Source organism: Tachyglossus aculeatus, chromosome 5 (genome assembly GCF_015852505.1).
Source record: "Tachyglossus aculeatus isolate mTacAcu1 chromosome 5, mTacAcu1.pri, whole genome shotgun sequence".
NCBI lineage: Eukaryota > Metazoa > Chordata > Mammalia > Monotremata > Tachyglossidae > Tachyglossus > Tachyglossus aculeatus.
This window is the reverse complement of record NC_052070.1, coordinates 7,634,679-7,651,745: the sequence shown is the minus strand read 5'-3', so window position 1 is coordinate 7,651,745 and position 17,067 is coordinate 7,634,679. Positions and strand designations below refer to the sequence as shown.

Sequence of the window (17,067 nt, the reverse complement as noted above, 5' to 3'; positions counted from 1 at the left end):
TTCTTCCTCCTCTTCTCCTTCCTCTTCTTTTTCCTTTTCCATCTCCCTCTTCTCCTTTTCCCACTTTTCTCTTTCTTCCTCTTCTCCTTCTCCCTCCTCTTCTCCTTTTCCTTCTTCTTCTCTTTCTCCATCTTCCTTTTCTTCTCCTTTCCTTCTTTTTCTTCTTCTCCTTCTTCCTCTTCTCTTTCTTTTATCTTCTTCTTTTTGATCTTCTCCACTTCCTTTTCCTTCTACCTCTTCTTTCTCTTCTTCTCCTCCTTTTCCTTTCTCCTTTCCTCCTCCTCCTTCTTTTCCTTCTTCCTCTTCTTCTCCTTTTCCCACTTTTCTTTCTCCTCTTCTCCTTCTCCCTCTTCTCCTTTTCCTTCTTCTTCTCTTTCTCCTTCTTCCTCTTCTTCTCCTTTCCTTCTTTTCCTTCTTCTCCTTCTTCCTCTTCTCTTTTATCTTCTCCTTTCTGTTCTTCTCCGCTTCCTTTTCCTTCTACCTCCTCTTCTTCTTTCTTCTTCTCCTCCTTTTCCTTCCCTTCCTACTCCTCCTTTTCCTTCTTCCCCTTCCTCTTCTTTTCCTTTACCTTCTCCCTCTTCTTCTCCTTTTCCCACTTTTCTCTTTCTTCCTCTTCTCCTCCCTCTTCTTCTCCTTTTCCTTCTTCTTCTATTTCTCCTTCTTCCTCTTCTTCTCCTTTCCTTCTTTTTCTTCTTCTCCTCCTTCCTCTTCTCTTTCTCCTTTATCTTCTTTTTGTTCTCTTCTGCTTCCTTTACCTTCTTCTTCTTCCTCTTTTCTTCTCCTCCTCCTCCTTTTCCTTCTCTTCCTCCTTTTTCTTCTACTTCCCTTTTTCCTTCTTCCCCTTCTCCTTCCTCCTCTTTTCCTTCTCCTTATAGTATTTGTTAAGCACTTCCTGTGTCTGAGGCACTGTTCTAAGCACTAGGGTAGATACAAGTTAGGAGGTGAGGTACTTTCCCTGTCCCACATGGGACTCCCAGGCTAAGTAGGAGGGACAACAGGTATTTGATCCCCATTTTACAGCTGAGGAACTGAGTCTCAAAGAAGTGAAGTGACTTGGCCAAGGTCACTCAGCAGGCAAGTTGCAGAACTGGGGATTAGAACCCGGGTCCTCTAGTTCCCAGCCCCGAGTGCTTTCCCCCGGGGCCATGCTGTTTCCCCAACCGTGTCTCGATGTCACACGATGCGAATTTACATTCAGAGAGCGAGAAGATGCCACCGTGAAGAAATGGTATCCTAGGGGCCAATACGGGACAGAAATGCACGGGGAGGGCTGGGTAAGAGGAGGAACCCACCTGGGCGTCCTGGCGGACCAGAGCATCGTTCAGATAGGACCCCTCGTCCCTGTTGCCCTGGAGGAGGAAAAAGATGAAAACGAAAAATAAAATTGTGGTAAATTGCAGTATTTGCTATATACTATGTGCCAAGCATTGTTCTAAGCACTGGGGTAGATAGAAGGTAATTCGGTTGAACACTGTCCCTGTCCCATAGGGGGCTCGCTGTCATTCATTCATTCAATCGTATTTATTGAGCGCTTACCGTGCGCAGACCTCCGTACTAAGCGCTTGGGAAAGTACGATGCAGCAATAGAGACAATCCCTGCCCACAACAAGCTCACAGTCTAGGATGGGGGAGGGACACATCAATACAAGTAAACAGACATCGTGGCTGAGAAGCAGCGTGGCTCACTGGAAAGAGCCCGGGCTTGGAAAGCAGCGGTCGTGGGTTCTAATCCCGGCTCCGCCACTTGGCCGCTGTGTGACTTTGGGCAAGTCACTTTGCTTCTCTGGGCCTCAGTTCCCTCATCTGGAAAATGGGGATGAAGACTGTGAGCCCCACGTGGGACAATCCGATCATCTTGTATCTATCTCAGTGCTTAGAACAGTGCTGGGCACATAGTAGGCGCTTAACAAATACCAAAAAAATAAAAATAAATAAAATTACAGGTATCTGTCTTAATCGCCACATTACAGATGAGGGAGCTGAGGCCCAGAGAAGAACAGTGATTTGTCCAAGGTCACATAATAGACATGTGGCAGTGCCCGGATTGCTCAGTCATTCAATCGTATTTATTGAGCGCTTACTGTGAGCAGAGCACTGGACTAAGCGTTTGGGAGAAAACAATGTAGCAGGCTCATTCCCTCCAGAGCTTAGTACAGTGTCTGGCACATGGTAAGCATTTAACAAATACCATAATTATTGTTATTATTATTATTATTATTATTCACAAGGAGAACCCACAACCTCTGACTCCCCCTTCAAAACTCCCCCTTCTAGACTGTGAGCCCGTTGTTGGGTAGGGACCTTCTCTAGATGTTGCCAACTTGGACTTCCCAAGCGCTTAGTCCAGTGCTCTGCACACAGTAAGCGCTCAATAAATACGATTGAATGAATAAATGAAGGAATGACTCGCAAGCCCATGCTTTACTTAATGTATCTTTTCATTTTATTTCTTTATTTCAATTTTATTTATTTCTATTGACGCCTGCTTATTTGAAGTGATGTCAGTCGGCTTCCCTCTAGACCGTGAGCTCGTTGTGGGCAGGGATGGTCTCTCTTTATTGCTGTGCTGGACTTTCCCAAGCGCTTAGTCCAGTGCTCTGCGCACAGTAAGTGCTCAATAAATATGATTGAATGAATGAATGTTCTTTCCACTAGGCCACGAAAGACACGAGCAAAGTGGGCCAAGGTGGGGAGAGCATGGGTGGTCCTGAGCCCCCCTTTGCTCCTCTCTTCCACTGGGTTTGAGTGGTGGAGGGTCCCTGGAGACCCGGGGAGGGGTCTGCAGGGTGGGTGAATCAATCAATCAATCAATCAATCAATCAATCAATCGTATTTATTGAAGGGTGAAGGGCAGAGAGCTATCACCACCGCCCACCCCTCCCCTCTGGCCAACGTTTAATAATAATAATAATTCTGGTATTTGTTAAGCACTTACTATGTGCAGAGCACTGTTCTAAGCGCTGGGGAGGATACAAGGTGATCGGGTTTTCCCATGTGGGGCTCTCAATCTTAATCCCCATTTTACAGATGAGGTAACTGAGGCCCAGAGAATCAATCAATCAATCATATTTATTCAGCGCTTACTGTGTGCAGAGCGCTGTACTAAGCGCTTGGGAAGTACAAATGAAGGAGTGAGAAGTGAAATGACTTGCACAAAGTCACACAGCTGACAAACGGCAGAGCCGGAATTTGAACCCGTGACCTCTGACTCCCAAGCCCGGGCTCTTTCCACTGAGCCACGCTGGGCCGGAAGCTCATTTATTCATTCATTCAATTGCATTTACTGAGTGCTTACAGTGCGCAGAGCACTGTACTAAGCGCGTGGGAGAGGACGAAACAATAACAAACAGACACATTCCCTGCCCACAGTAATAATGATGGCATTTGTTAAGCGCTTACTATGTGCAAAGCACTGTTCTAATCAATCAATCAATCGTATTTATTGAGCACTTACTGTGTGCAGAGCACTGTACTAAGCGCTTGGGAAGTAGAAGCGCTGTTCTAAGCGCTGGGGAGGTTACAAGGTGATCAGGTTGCCCCAGGTGGGGCTCACAGTCTTCACCCCCGTTTTCCAGATGAGGTAACTGAGGCACAGAGAAGCTAAGTGACTTGCCCAAAGTCACACAGCTGACAAGAGACGGAGCCGGGATTAGAACCCACAACCTCTGACTCCCAAGCTTGTGCTCTTTCCACTGAGCCACGCAACAAGCTCACGTGGTGGGCAGGGAACATGTCTACCCATTCCGTCTCCCAAGCACTCAGCACAATGCTCTGCACACGGTAGGTGCTCAATAAATACCCCTGACTGACTGGAGACGTCAAGCGCTCGGGGCAGGCCGAGCCCCCTCGCATCTCCCCGTTTCAATCAATCAATGGTATTTATTGAGCGCTTCTTCTGCGCAGAGCACGGTACTAAGCCCTTGGAAGAGGACAATCCAACAGAATTCCTCAGGCACGTTCCCCGCCCACAACGAGCTTATAATAATTCTATAATTACGGTATTTTTTAAGCGCTTACTATTCATTCATTCATTCATTCAATCATATTTATTGAGCGCTTACTGTGTGCAGAGCACTGTACTAAGCGCTTGGGAAGTCCAAGTCGGCAACATATAGAGATGGTCCCTACCCAACAGTGGGCTTACATTCTAGAAGGGGGAGACAGACAACAAAACAAAACACATCAACAAAATAAAATAAATAGAATATAATAATAATAATAATAATGATGGCATTTGTTAAGTGCTTACTATGTGCAAAGCACTGTTCTAAGCGCTGGGGGGGATACAAGGTGATCACGATGTCCCACGTGGGGCTCACAGTCTTAATCCCCATTTTACAGATGAGGTAACTGAGGCTCAGAGAAGTTAAGTGACTTGCCCAAGGTCACACAGCAGGCATGTGGGGGAGCCGGGATTTGAACCCATGACCTCTGACTCCCAACCCCGGGCTCTTTCCACTGAGCCACGCTGCTTCTCTAGTATGAATTCATTATTATTCATTATTCATTAATTATTCATTATTCATTATAATTATTCATTATAATATAATTATTATTCATTATTATTCATTATTAATTCTAATTATTCATAATTCATGAATTAGTAGTATTCATTCTCTAGAATGAATATGTACAAGTAAAATAAATTAATTCATTCATTCAATCATATTTCTCGAGCGCCTACTGTGTGCACAGCACTGTACTAAGCGCTTGGGAAGTCCAAGTTGGCAACATATAGAGACGGTCCCGACCCAACAGCGGGCTCACAGTCTAGAAGGGGGAGATAGATGACAAAACAAAACATATTAACAAAATAAAATAAATAGAATGAATATGTACAAGTAAAATAAATTAATTAATTCATTCAATCATATTTCTCAAGCGCTGTGTGCAGAGCACTGTACTAAGCGCTTGGGAAGTCCAAGTTGGCAACATATAGAGACGGTCCTGACCCAACAGCTGGCTCACAGTCTAGAAGGGGGAGACAGAGAACAAAACAGAACATATTAACAAAATAAAATAAATAGAATGAATATGTACAAGTAAAATAAATTAATTAATTCATTCAATCATATTTCTTGAGCGCCTACTGTGTGCACAGCACTCTACTAAGCGCTTGGGAAGTCCAAGTTGGCAACATATAGAGACGGTCCCGACCCAACAGCGGGCTCACAGTCTAGAAGGGGGAGACAGACGACAAAACAAAACATATTAACAAAATAAAATAAATAGAATGAATATGTACAAGTAAAATAAATTAATTAATTCATTCAATCATATTTCTTGAGCGCCTACTGTGTGCACAGCACTCTACTAAGCGCTTGGGAAGTCCAAGTTGGCAACATATAGAGACGGTCCCGACCCAACAGCGGGCTCACAGTCTAGAAGGGGGAGACAGATGACAAAACAAAACATATCAACAAAATAAAATAAATAGAATGAATATGTACAAGTAAAATAAATTAATTAATTCATTCAATCATATTTCTCGAGCGCTGTGTGCACAGCACTGTACTAAGCGCTTGGGAAGTCCAAGTTGGCTACATATAGAGACGGTCCCTACCCAACAGCGGGCTCACAGTCTAGAAGGGGGAGACAGACGACAAAACAAAACATATCAACAAAATAAAATAAATAGAATGAATATGTACCAGTAAAATAAATTCATTCATTCATTCAATCATATTTCTCGAGCGCCTGCTGTGTGCACAGCACTGTACTAAGCGCTTGGGAAGTCCAAGTTGGCAACATATAGAGACGGTCCCTGCCCAACAACAGGCTCACAGTCTAGAAGGGGGAGGCAGACGACAAAACAAAACATATCAACAAAATAAAATAAATAGAATGAATATGCACAAGTAAAATAAATTAATTCATTCATTCAATCATATTTCTCGAGCGCCTACTGTGTGCACAGCACTGTACTAAGCGCTTGGGAAGTCCAAGTTGGCAACATATAGAGACGGTCCCGACCCAACAGCGGGCTCACAGTCTAGAAGGGGGAGACAGACAACAAAACCAAACATATTAACTTTTTAGACTGTGAAACCACTGTTGGGTAGGGACTGTCTCTATATGTTGCCAACTTGTGCTTCCCAAGCGCTTAGTACAGTGCTCGGCACATAGTAAGCGCTCAATAAATACGATTGATGATGATGATGATATTAACAAAATAAAATAAATAGAATAGATATGTACAAGTAAAATAAATAGAGTAATAAATATGTACAAACATATATATATATGCCAAGCACTGTTCTAAGCACTGAGGTAGATACAAGGTAAGCACGTTGTCCCACGTGGGGCTCACAGTCTTAATCCCCATTTTACAGATGAGGGAACTGAGGCGCAGAGAAGCAAAGTGAGCCGACGCGATTAAAGTTCCCGGTCGGCGGATTGTTTTCCCGTGTGGGAGCGGGGATGGGAGTTTTCAAAGCCATCTGCCATCCCAACGGTCCAAAGAGATAAAGCGAAATCTTGGCTCACCGTAGACAGGGACACGAGAACCCTCTGGAACATCGAAGATGTATCCGAGCAGATGTCCTCTTCCAACGTCCTCCCGAACTCTGAGAAGAAGACACCATTAGATATCCGCAGACACTTGGGAGGACACCTTCTCACGGCCACGAGAATAATGAGCCCACTGTTGGGTAGGGACTGTCTCTATATGTTGCCAATTTGTACTTCCCAAGCGCTTAGTACAGTGCTCTGCACATAGTAAGCGCTCAATAAATACGATTGATGATGATGATGATGATGATAATAATGACGGTATTTGTTAACAATAATAGTGGCATTTATTAAGCGCTTACTATGTGCAAAGCACCGTTCTAAGCACTGGGGGAGTTACAAGTGATCAGGTTGTCCCACTGGGGGCTCACAGTCTTCATCCCCATTTTGCAGATGAGGTAACTGAGGCCCAGAGAAGTGAAGTGACTTGCCCAAAGTCACGCAGCTGACAACGGGCGGAGCCGGGATTCGAACCCATGACCTCTGACTCCAAAGCCCGGGCTCTTTCCACTGAACCACGCTGCATCTCGTGGCGGGCACTTGGGTAGATCCAAGCTAATTAGGTTGACGCGGTCCCTGTCCCACGGGGGGCTCACAGTCTTCATCCCCATTTTACAGATGAGGGAACTGAGGCCCAGAGAAGTGCGGCCTAGGGGAAAGAACCTGGGTCTGGGGTCAGAGGACCTGGGTTCTAATCTAATGAGAAGCAGCGTGGCTCGGAGGAAATAGCAAAGGCTTTGGAGTCAGAGGTCATGGGTTCAAATCCCGGTTCCGCCAATTGTCAGCTGGGTGACTTTGGTTAAGTCACTTAACTTCTCTGGGCCTCAGTTACCTCATCTGTAAAATGGGGATTAAGACTGTGAGCCCCCCGTGGGACAACCTGATCACCTTGTATGTACCCCAGTGCTTCGAACAGTGCTTGGCACACAGTAATAGTCCCCTTCCTCCCCCTCCCCACAGCATCTATACACATGTATATATGTTTGTACATATTTCTCTACTTATTTACTTATTTTACTTGTACATATTTATTCTATTTATTTTATTTTGTTAATATGTTTTGTTTTGTTCTCTGTCTCCCCCTTCTAGACTGAGCCCGCTTTTGGATAGGGACCATCTCTATATGTTGCCAACTTGTACTTCCCAAGCGCTTAGTCCAGTGCTCCGCACACAGTAAGCGCTCAATAAATACGATTGAATGAATGAATGAATAAATGCCATCATGATTATTATATGGACTGTGTGCAGAGCACTGGACTAAGTGCTTGGGAGAGGACAATCTAACAATAAACGGGCATGTTCCCTGCCCACAACAAGCTTACAGTCTAGAGGGGGAGACAGACATTAAAAGAAATAAATAAAGGACAGATAAATAAAGGACAGTCTTTTAGACTGTGAGCCCACTGTTGGGTAGGGACTGTCTCTATACGATGCCAACTTGTACTTCCCAAGCGCTTAGTACAGTGCTCTGCACACAGTAAGCGCTCAATAAATATGACTGAATGAATATGGACCTAAGTGCTGTGGGGCTGGGAGTGGGGAAGAGCAAAGGGAATAAGTCAGGGCGACGCAGAAGGGAGTGGGAGAAGAGGAAAAGTAGGGCTTAGTCTGGGAAGGCCTCTGGGAGGAGATGGGCCTTCAATAAGGCCTTGAAGACGGGGAGAGTGACCGTCTTTTCAATCAATCAATTGATCAATCAATCAGTTGTATTTATTGAGTGCTTACCAGGAGCAAGGCACTGTGCTAAGCACTTGGGAGAGCACCACATAACAATAAAAACGGACACATTCCTGACCCACAACGAGCTTCCAGGGTAGGGGGTGGGGGACAGACATTAATAGAAATAAATAAATGAGGGATATGGACATTTATAAATGAATGATGATGACGATTCATTCATTCAATCATATTCACTGAGCGCTTACTGTGGGCAGAGCACTGTACTAAGCACTTGGAAAGTCCAATTCAGCAACAGATAGAGACGGTCCCTACCCAACAACGGGCTCAGAGTCTAGAAGTGGGGAGACAGGCAACAAAGCAAAACAGGTAGACGGGCGTCAATACCATTAAAATAGATAAATAGAATTATAGACATAAACATGGGGACCATCTCTATATGTTGCTGATTTGTACTTCCCAAGTGCTTAGTACAGTGCTCTGCACATAGTAAGTGTTCAATATATATGATTGAATGAATGAATGCACATCATTAATAAAATAGAGTGATAAATATGTACAAATATACACAAAGTGCTGTGGGGAGGGGAAGGGGGTAGGGCAGAGGGAGGAAGTCGGGGCGATGGGGAGGGGAGGAGGAGCAGAGGAAAAGGGGGTTCAATCTGGGAAGGCCTCCTGGAGGAGGGGAGCTCTCAGTAGGGCTTTGAAGAGGGGAAGAGAGCTAGTTTGGCAGATGTGAGGATGGAGGGCATTCCGGGCCAGAGGTAGGATGTGGGCCGGGGGTCGACAGCGGGACGGGCGAGAACGAGGCCCAGGGAGGAGATGAGCGGCGGCAGAGGAGCGGAGGGTGCGGGCTGGGATGGACAAGGACAGATGGGAGGTGAGGGAGGAGGGGGCCAGGGGATGGATGGACAGCCTGGAAGCCGAGAGGGAGGAGTTTCTGCTTGGTACTAAGGTTGAGAGGCAGCCACTGGAGATTTTTGAGGAGGGGGGAGTGACATGCCCAGAGCGTTTCTGTACAAAGATAATCCGGGCAGCGGCGTGAAGTATAGACTGAAGCGGGGAGAGACAGGAGGATGGGAGATCAGAGAGGAGGCCGATGCAATCATCCAGTCGGGAGAGGATGAGGGACTGTACTAAGGTGGTAGCGGTTTGGATGGAGAGGAAAGGGCGGATCTCGGAGATGTTGTGGAGCTGAGACTGGCAGGTGCTGGTGACAGATAGGAGGTGTGGGGCGAACGAGAGAGCGGAGTCGAGGATGACACCAAGGTTGCGGGCTTGTGAGACGGGAAGGATGGTCGTGCCGTCCACAGTGACGGGAAAGTCTGGGAGAGGACGGGTTTGGGAGGGAAGATAAGGAGCTCGCTCTTGGACATGTTGAGCTTTAGGTGGCGGGCGGACATCCAGGTGGAGATGTCCTAAAGATGATTCATTCATTCATTCATTCAATCGTATTGATTGAGCGCTTACTGTGTGCAGAGCACTGGACTAAGCACTTGGGAAGTACAAGTTGGGAACACATAGAGACGGACCCTACCCAACAGTGGGCTCACAATCTAGAATGACGGTGATGGTATTTGTTCAGTGCTTACTACGTGCCAAGTACTGTTCTAAGAGCTGGAGTAGATACAAGGTTATCAGGCAGTCCCACATGGGGCTCACAGTCTTAGTCCCCATTTTACAGATGAGGTAACTGAGGCCCAGAGATTCATTCATTCATTCAATCGTATTTATTGAGCACTTATTGTGTGCAGTGCACTGTACTAAGCGCTTGGGAAACACAAGTCGGCAACATATAGTGCCGGTCCCTACCCAAAAACAGGCTCACAGTCTAGAACGGGGAGACAGACAACAGAGCAAAACATGTAGACAGGTGTCAAAAGCGTCAGAATAAATAGAATTATAGCTATACGCACATCATTAACACAATAAATAGAATAGCAAACATGTGCAAGTAAAATAAATAGAGTAATAAATCTGTACAAATATATGCACGTGCTGTGGGGAGGGGAAGGAGGTAGGACGGGGGGGATGGGGAGGAAGAGAGGAAAAAGGGATGTTAAGAGATCAATCAATCAATCAATCATATTTATTGAGCGCTTACTGTGTGCAGAGCACTGTAATAAGCGCTTGGGAAGTACAAGTTGGCAACATATAGAGACAGTCCCTACCCAACAGTGGGCTCACAGTCTAAAAGGGGGAGACAGAGATGTTAAGTGACTTGCCCAAAGTCACACAGCTGACAAGTGGCAGAGCCGGGATTCGATCCCACGATCTCTGACTCCCAAGCCTGTCCTCTTTCCTCTAAACGAGTGATACGGACGTAAGTGCTGTGGGGCTGAGAGAAGGGGGGAATAAAGGGAGCAAATCCAAGTGCAGGGGGGACAAAGAAGGGAGCGGGAGAAGAGGAAATGAGTGTTACGTACGGAGTTGGTAGTTCTCCCCGATGCGGCGAATCTCGTCGTTGGTCCGAGAGGCCAGAATCTCAATCAGGCAGCCCTCGTCCGTCCCGGCACCCTACACGCCAGCCCAGGGGGATCGGGACAGTCAGTCAGTCAATCCTATTTATTGAGCGCTTACTGCGTGCGAAGCACCGGACTAAATGTTTGGGACAGTCCAATCCAATCCTAAAGAAACACATTCCCTGCCCACAGTGAGTTTACAGAGGGTCAGCCAGTCAATCTTATTTATTGAGTGCTTACTGTGTGCAGAGCACTGGACTAAGCTCTTGGGAGAGTCCAATACAACAATAAAGAATCACATTCCCTGCCCACAGTGAGTTTACAGAGGGTCAGCCAGTCAATCTTATTTATTGAACGCTTACTGTGTGCAGAGCACTGGACTAAGCTCTTGGGAGAGTCCAATATAACAATAAAGAAACACATTCCCTGCCCACAGTGAGTTTACAGAGGGTCAGCCAGTCAATCTTATTTATTGAGTGCTTACTGTGTGCAGAGCACTGGACTAAGCTCTTGGGAGAGTCCAATACAACAATAAACTCATTCCCTGCCCAAAGTGAGCTTACAGAGGGTCGGCCAATCTTATTTATTGTGTGCCTACTGTGTGCACAGCACTGTACTAAGGTCTTGGGAGAGTCCAATACAACAATAAACACATTCCCTGCCCACAGTGAGCTTACAGAGGGTCGGCCAATCTTATTTATTGTGTGCCTACTGTGTGCACAGCACTGTACTAAGGTTTTGGGAGAGTCCAATACAACAATAAACACATTCCCTGCCCAAAGTGAGCTTACAGAGGGTCGGCCAATCTTATTTATTGAGCACTTACTGTGTGCAGAGCTTGGGAGAGTCCAATACAACAATAAAGAGACTCATTTCCTGCCCACAGTGAGCTTACAGAGGGTCAGTGAGTCAATCTTATTTATTGAGCTCTTACTGTGTGCAGAGCACTCTACTAAGCTCTTTGGAAAGTCCAATACAACAAAAAAGAAACGCATTCCCTGCCCACAGTGAGCTTACAGGGGGTCAGCCAGTCAATCTTATTTATTGTGCACTTATTGTGTGCAGAGCACTGTACTAAGCTCTTGGGAGAGTCCAATACAACAAAAGAGAAACTCATTCCCTGCCCACAGTGAGTTTACAGAGGGTCAGTCAGTCAATCTTATTTATTGAGCGCTTACTGTGTGCAGAGCACTGTACTAAGCTCTTCGGAAAGTCCAATACAACAAAAAAGAAACTCATTCCCTGCCCACAGTGAGCTTACAGGGGGTCAGCCAGTCAATCTTATTTATTGTGCACTTACTGTGTGCAGAGCACTGTACTAAGCTCTTGGGAGAGTCCAACACAACAAAAGAGAAACTCATTCCCTGCCCACAGTGAGTTTACAGAGGGTCAGTCAAGTCAATCTTATTTATTGAGTGCTTACTGTGTGCAGAGCACTGGACTAAGCTCTTGGGAGAGTCTAATACAACAATAAACTCATTCCCTGCCCACAGTGAGTTTACAGAGGGTCAATCTTACTTATTGAGCGCTTACTGTGTGCAGAGCACTGGACTAAGCTCTTGGGAGAGTCCAATACAACAATGAAGAAACATATTTCCTGCCCACAGTGAGCTTACAGAGGGTCAGTCAAGTCAAATGTATTTATTGAGCACTTACTGTGTGCACAGCACTGGACTAAATGCTCGGGAGAGTCCAATACAACAATAAAGAAACTCATTCCCTGCCCACAGTGAGCTTACAGAGGGTCAGTCAATCTTACTTATTCAGCGCTTACTGTGTGCAGAGCACTGTAGTAAGCTCTTAGGAGAGTTCAATACAACAATAAAGAAACACATTCCCTGCCCCCAGAGAGTCAGTCAGTTAATCTTATTTATTGAGCACTTACTGTCTGCAGAGTACTGTACTAAGCTCTTGGGAGAGGACAATGCAACAATGAAGAGACACATTCCCTGCCCACCAGTTTTCTTTTTTCCTTATGGTGTTTGGTGCTTACTACTGAGCATCGGGGTAGATACGAGTTAATTATGTCAGGCATCAGTCTCCGTCCCACACGGGGGCTCACGGCTTTAATCTCCCCTTGACAGGTGAGGTAACTGAGAATAATAATAGTAATAATAATGATGGTATCTGTTAAGCACTTACTATGTGCCAAGCACTGTTCTAAGCGCTGGGGGAGATACAAGGTAATCAGGTTGTCCCATGTGGGGCTCACGGTCTTAATCCCCATTTTACAGATGAGGCAACTGAGGCCCAGAGAAGTGAAGTGAGTTGCCCAAAGTCACCCAGCTGACAAGCGGTGGAGCCGGATTAGAACCCACGACCTCTGACTCTTAAGCCCGGGCTCTTGCCACTGAGCCACATGAAGTGACTTGGCCAAGGTCACCCAGTTGACGAGTGGCGGAGCTGGGAGTGGAGAAGCGGTGCGGCCTAGCGGGTAGAGCCCGGGCCTGGGAGCGAGTCGGACCCGGGTTCTAGTCCTGGCTCAGCCACTCGTCTGCTGTGGGACGTTGGGCAGGTCAGGAACAGGGTGGGGTGGGGAAAGTGACGTACCTTCATGGCCCTCCTGAGCTCTAGGACGTCGTAAAGGATCTGGGGAGTCATCAGGCCCACGATCACCTTCTCGAAGTTCCCCCCCAGCTCCGACTTCAGGTCCTCCACCAGATCCTGCCGAAAGAAAGGGAGGAGGGGGACGAGGAGGAGGAGGAGGAGGGGGAGGATGAAGGAGAGGAGGGGGAGAGGAGGAAGAGAGGAAAAGGAGGAGGAGGATGAGAAGGAGGAAAGGGGAGGGGGAGGAGGAAGAGAAGGAGAAAAGGGGGAGGAGAAGGAAGAAGAGAAGAAGGGGAGGGGGAGGAGGAAGAGAAGGAGGGGGGGGTGGAGGAGGAGGAAGAGGAGAAGAAGGGGAGGAGGAAGAAGAGAAGAAGAGGAGGAGGAGGAGGAGGAAGAGAAGGGGAGGGGAGGAGGAGGAGGAAGAGAAGGAGAAGGGGAGGAGGAGGAGGATTAAAAGAAGAAGAGGAGGGGGAGGAGGATTAAAAGGAGGAGAAGGAAGGGGGATGAGGTGGAGCAGGAGGAGGAAGAGAGGCGGAAGGGGAGCAGAAAGAACAGGAGGAGGAAGGGGATGAGGAGCAGGAGGAGGAAGAGGAGGAGGAGGAGGAGGGGAAGAAGGAAGTGGAGGGAGAGGAGCAGGAGGAGGAAGGGAAGGAGGAAGGGGAGGGAGAGGAGCAGGAGGAGGAAGGGAAGGAGGAAGGGGAGGGAGAGGATCAGGAGGAGGAAGGGAAGGAGGAAGGGGAGGGAGAGGAGCAGGAGGAGGAAGAGGAGAAGGAGGAGGAAGAAGAGGAAGAGGAGGAGGAAGAGGAGGAAAAAGAGGAAGAAGAGGAGGAGAATGAGGAGGAAGAGGAGCAGGAGGAGGAAGGGGAGGAGAAAGAGGAGGTGAGGAGGGGAAGAGGAGGATGAGTCAATCAGTTAGTCAATGGTATTTATTGAGTGCTTACTGTGTGCAGAGCAATGTACTAAGCAGTTGGGAGTGGACCACAGAACAATGTAACCGACACATTCCCTGTCCACGATGAGCTTCCAGGACAGAGGGAGGAGGAGGAGGTGGAGGAGGAGGAGGAGAAGGTCCCTGGGGAGGCGTCCAGTGACCTCGGCCAGAACCCCACCTCAACTCACCCCACTCCCTACCCCACCCTCCGCCCCCGCCTCCAAAGCCGAGGCCCACGCCCGTGTGTAGATGGATGGTCAGTGAGGGTCAGTCTTCCCCCAAGACTCTCATTCATTCATTCTGTCGTATTTATTAAGTGCTTACTGTGTGCAAAGCACTGTACTAAGCTCTTGGGAGAGGACAACAGAACAACAATCAATCAATCGTATTTACTGAGCGCTTACTGTGTGCAGAGCACTGTACTAAGCGCTTGGGAAGTCCAAGTTGGCAACATATAGAGACAGTCCCTGCCCAACAGTGGGCTCACAGTCTAGAAGACAGACATATAGACATATTCCTACCCACAATGAGCTCACAGTCTAGAGGGGGAGACAGACATTAACAGAAATAAATGAATAGGTAAATAAATAAATGACAGGACTATCCAGATATATACAGTTGTGATGACGAAGCAGCGTGGCTCAGTGGAAAGAGCGCAGGCTTGGGAGCCAGAGGTCATGATGATGATGATGATGATGATGATAGCATTTATTAAGCGCTTACTATGTGCAAAGCACTGTTCTAAGCACTGGGGAGGTTACAAGGTGATCAGGTTGTCCCATGGGGGGCTCACAACTTAGTCCCCATTTTCCAGATGAGGCAACTGAGGCCCAGAGAAGTGACTTGCCCAAAGTCACACAGCTGACAGTTGGCAGAGCTGGGATTTGAACCCATGACCTCGGACTCCAAAGCCCGGGCTCTTTCCACTTTCCACTGAGCCAGGCTGCTTGACTTGCTCCTTCATTCATCTTCCCTCCTATCCTCACAGCACTAATCCCAGCTCCACCGCTTGTCAGCTGTGTGACTTTGGGCAAGTCACTTCACTTCTCTGGGTCTCAGTTCCCTCATCTGTAAAATAGGGATGAAGACTGTGAGCCCCACGTGGGACAACCTGATCACCTTGTAACCCCCCCAGTGCTTAGAACAGTGCTTCACGCATAGTAAGCATTTAACAAATGCCATTATCATTATCATTATTATTATGGTATTTGTTAAGCGCTTACTATGTGCCAAGCACTGTTCTAAGCGCTGGGGTAGATATGAGATAATCAGATTGTCTCATGTGGGGCTCACAGTCTTCATCCCCCTTTTCCAGATGAGGTCACTGAGGCCCAGAGAAGTGAAGGGACTTGTCCAGAGTCACACAGCTGACAAATGGAGGAGCTGGGATTAGTGCTGTGAGGATAGCACTATATATGTATATATGTTTGTACATATTTATTACTCTATTTATTTATTTATTTATTTATTTTAATTGTACCTATCTATTCTATTTATTTTATTTTGTTAGTATGGTTGGTTTTGTTCTCTGTCTCCCCCTTTTAGACTGTGAGCCCCCTGTTGGGTAGGGACTGTCTCTATATGTTGCCAACTTGGACTTCCCAAGCGCTTAGTACAGTGCTCTGCACACAGTAAGCGCTCAATAAATACGATTTATTGATTGATTGATAGGCGGGAGGATGAATGAAGGAGCAAGTCAGAGAGGCACAGAAGGGAGTGGGAGAAGAGGAGAGGAGGGTGCAGTCAGGGCAGACTTCTTGGAGGAGATGGGCCTTCAGTAAGGCCTTGAAGCAGGGGAGAGCAATGATCTGTCTCTATATGTTGCCAAATTGTACTTCCCAAGCGCTTAGTCCAGTGCTCTGCACACAGTAAGCGCTCAATAAATACGATTGACTGATATTGATTGATTGATTGATTGATTGATAGGAGGGAGGATGAATGAAGGAGCAAGTCAGAGAGGCACAGAAGGGAGTGGGAGAAGAGGAGAGGAGGGTGCAGTCAGGGCAGACTTCTTGGAGGAGATGGGCCTTCAGTAAGGCCTTGAAGCAGGGGAGAGCAATGATCTGTCTCTATATGTTGCCAAATTGTACTTCCCAAGCGCTTAGTCCAGTGCTCTGCACACAGTAAGCGCTCAATAAATACGATTGACTGATATTGATTGATTGATTGATTGATTGATAGGAGGGAGGATGAATGAAGGAGCAAGTCAGAGCGGCACAGAAGGGAGTGGGAGAAGAGGAGAGGAGGGCGCAGTCAGGGCAGACTTCTTGGAGGAGATGGGCCTTCAATAAGGCCTTGAAGCGGGGGACAGCAATGATCTGTCTCTATATGTTGCCAAATTGTACTGCCCAAGCGCTTAGTCCAGTGCTCTGCACACAGTAAGCGCTCAATAAATACGATTGACTGATTGATTGATTGATTGATAGGAGGGAGGATGAATGAAGGAGCAAGTCAGAGCGGCACAGAAGGGAGTGGGAGAAGAGGAGAGGAGGGCGCAGTCAGGGCAGACTTCTTGGAGGAGATGGGCCTTCAATAAGGCCTTGAAGCGGGGGAGAGCAATGATCTGTCTCTATATGTTGCCAAATTGTACTTCCCAAGCGCTTAGTACAGTGCTCTGCACACAGTAAGCGCTCAATAAATACGACTGACTGATTGATTGATTGATAGGAGGAAGGATGAATGAAGGAGCAAGTCAGAGCGGCACAGAAGGGAGTGGGAGAAGAGGAGAGGAGGGTGCAGTCAGGGCAGACTTCTTGGAGGAGATGGGCCTTCAGTAAGGCCTTGAAGCGGGGGAGAGCAATGATCTGTCTCTATATGTTGTCAAATTGTACTTCCCAAGCGCTTAGTCCAGTGCTCTGCACACAGTAAGCGCTCAATAAATACGACTGACTGATTGATTGATTGATAGGAGGGAGGATGAATGAAGGAGCAAGTCAGAGC

The 17,067-nt window shown here is 47.1% G+C and overlaps 1 protein-coding gene across 1 annotated transcript in view; it reads right to left on the bottom strand.

Annotated features, from left to right (window-relative positions):
- ANXA4 (annexin A4) overlaps positions 1–17,067 on the bottom strand; it is a 57,745-nt gene that overhangs the window by 16,892 nt on the left and 23,786 nt on the right. The window contains exons 4-7 of the mRNA XM_038746681.1: positions 13,200–13,313; positions 10,614–10,704; positions 6,487–6,566; positions 1,293–1,349 (exon numbers count right to left, since the gene is read on the bottom strand). Coding sequence (XP_038602609.1) covers positions 1,293–1,349; positions 6,487–6,566; positions 10,614–10,704; positions 13,200–13,313 — 342 coding nt within the window. The remainder of the gene's footprint in view (positions 1–1,292; positions 1,350–6,486; positions 6,567–10,613; positions 10,705–13,199; positions 13,314–17,067) is intronic.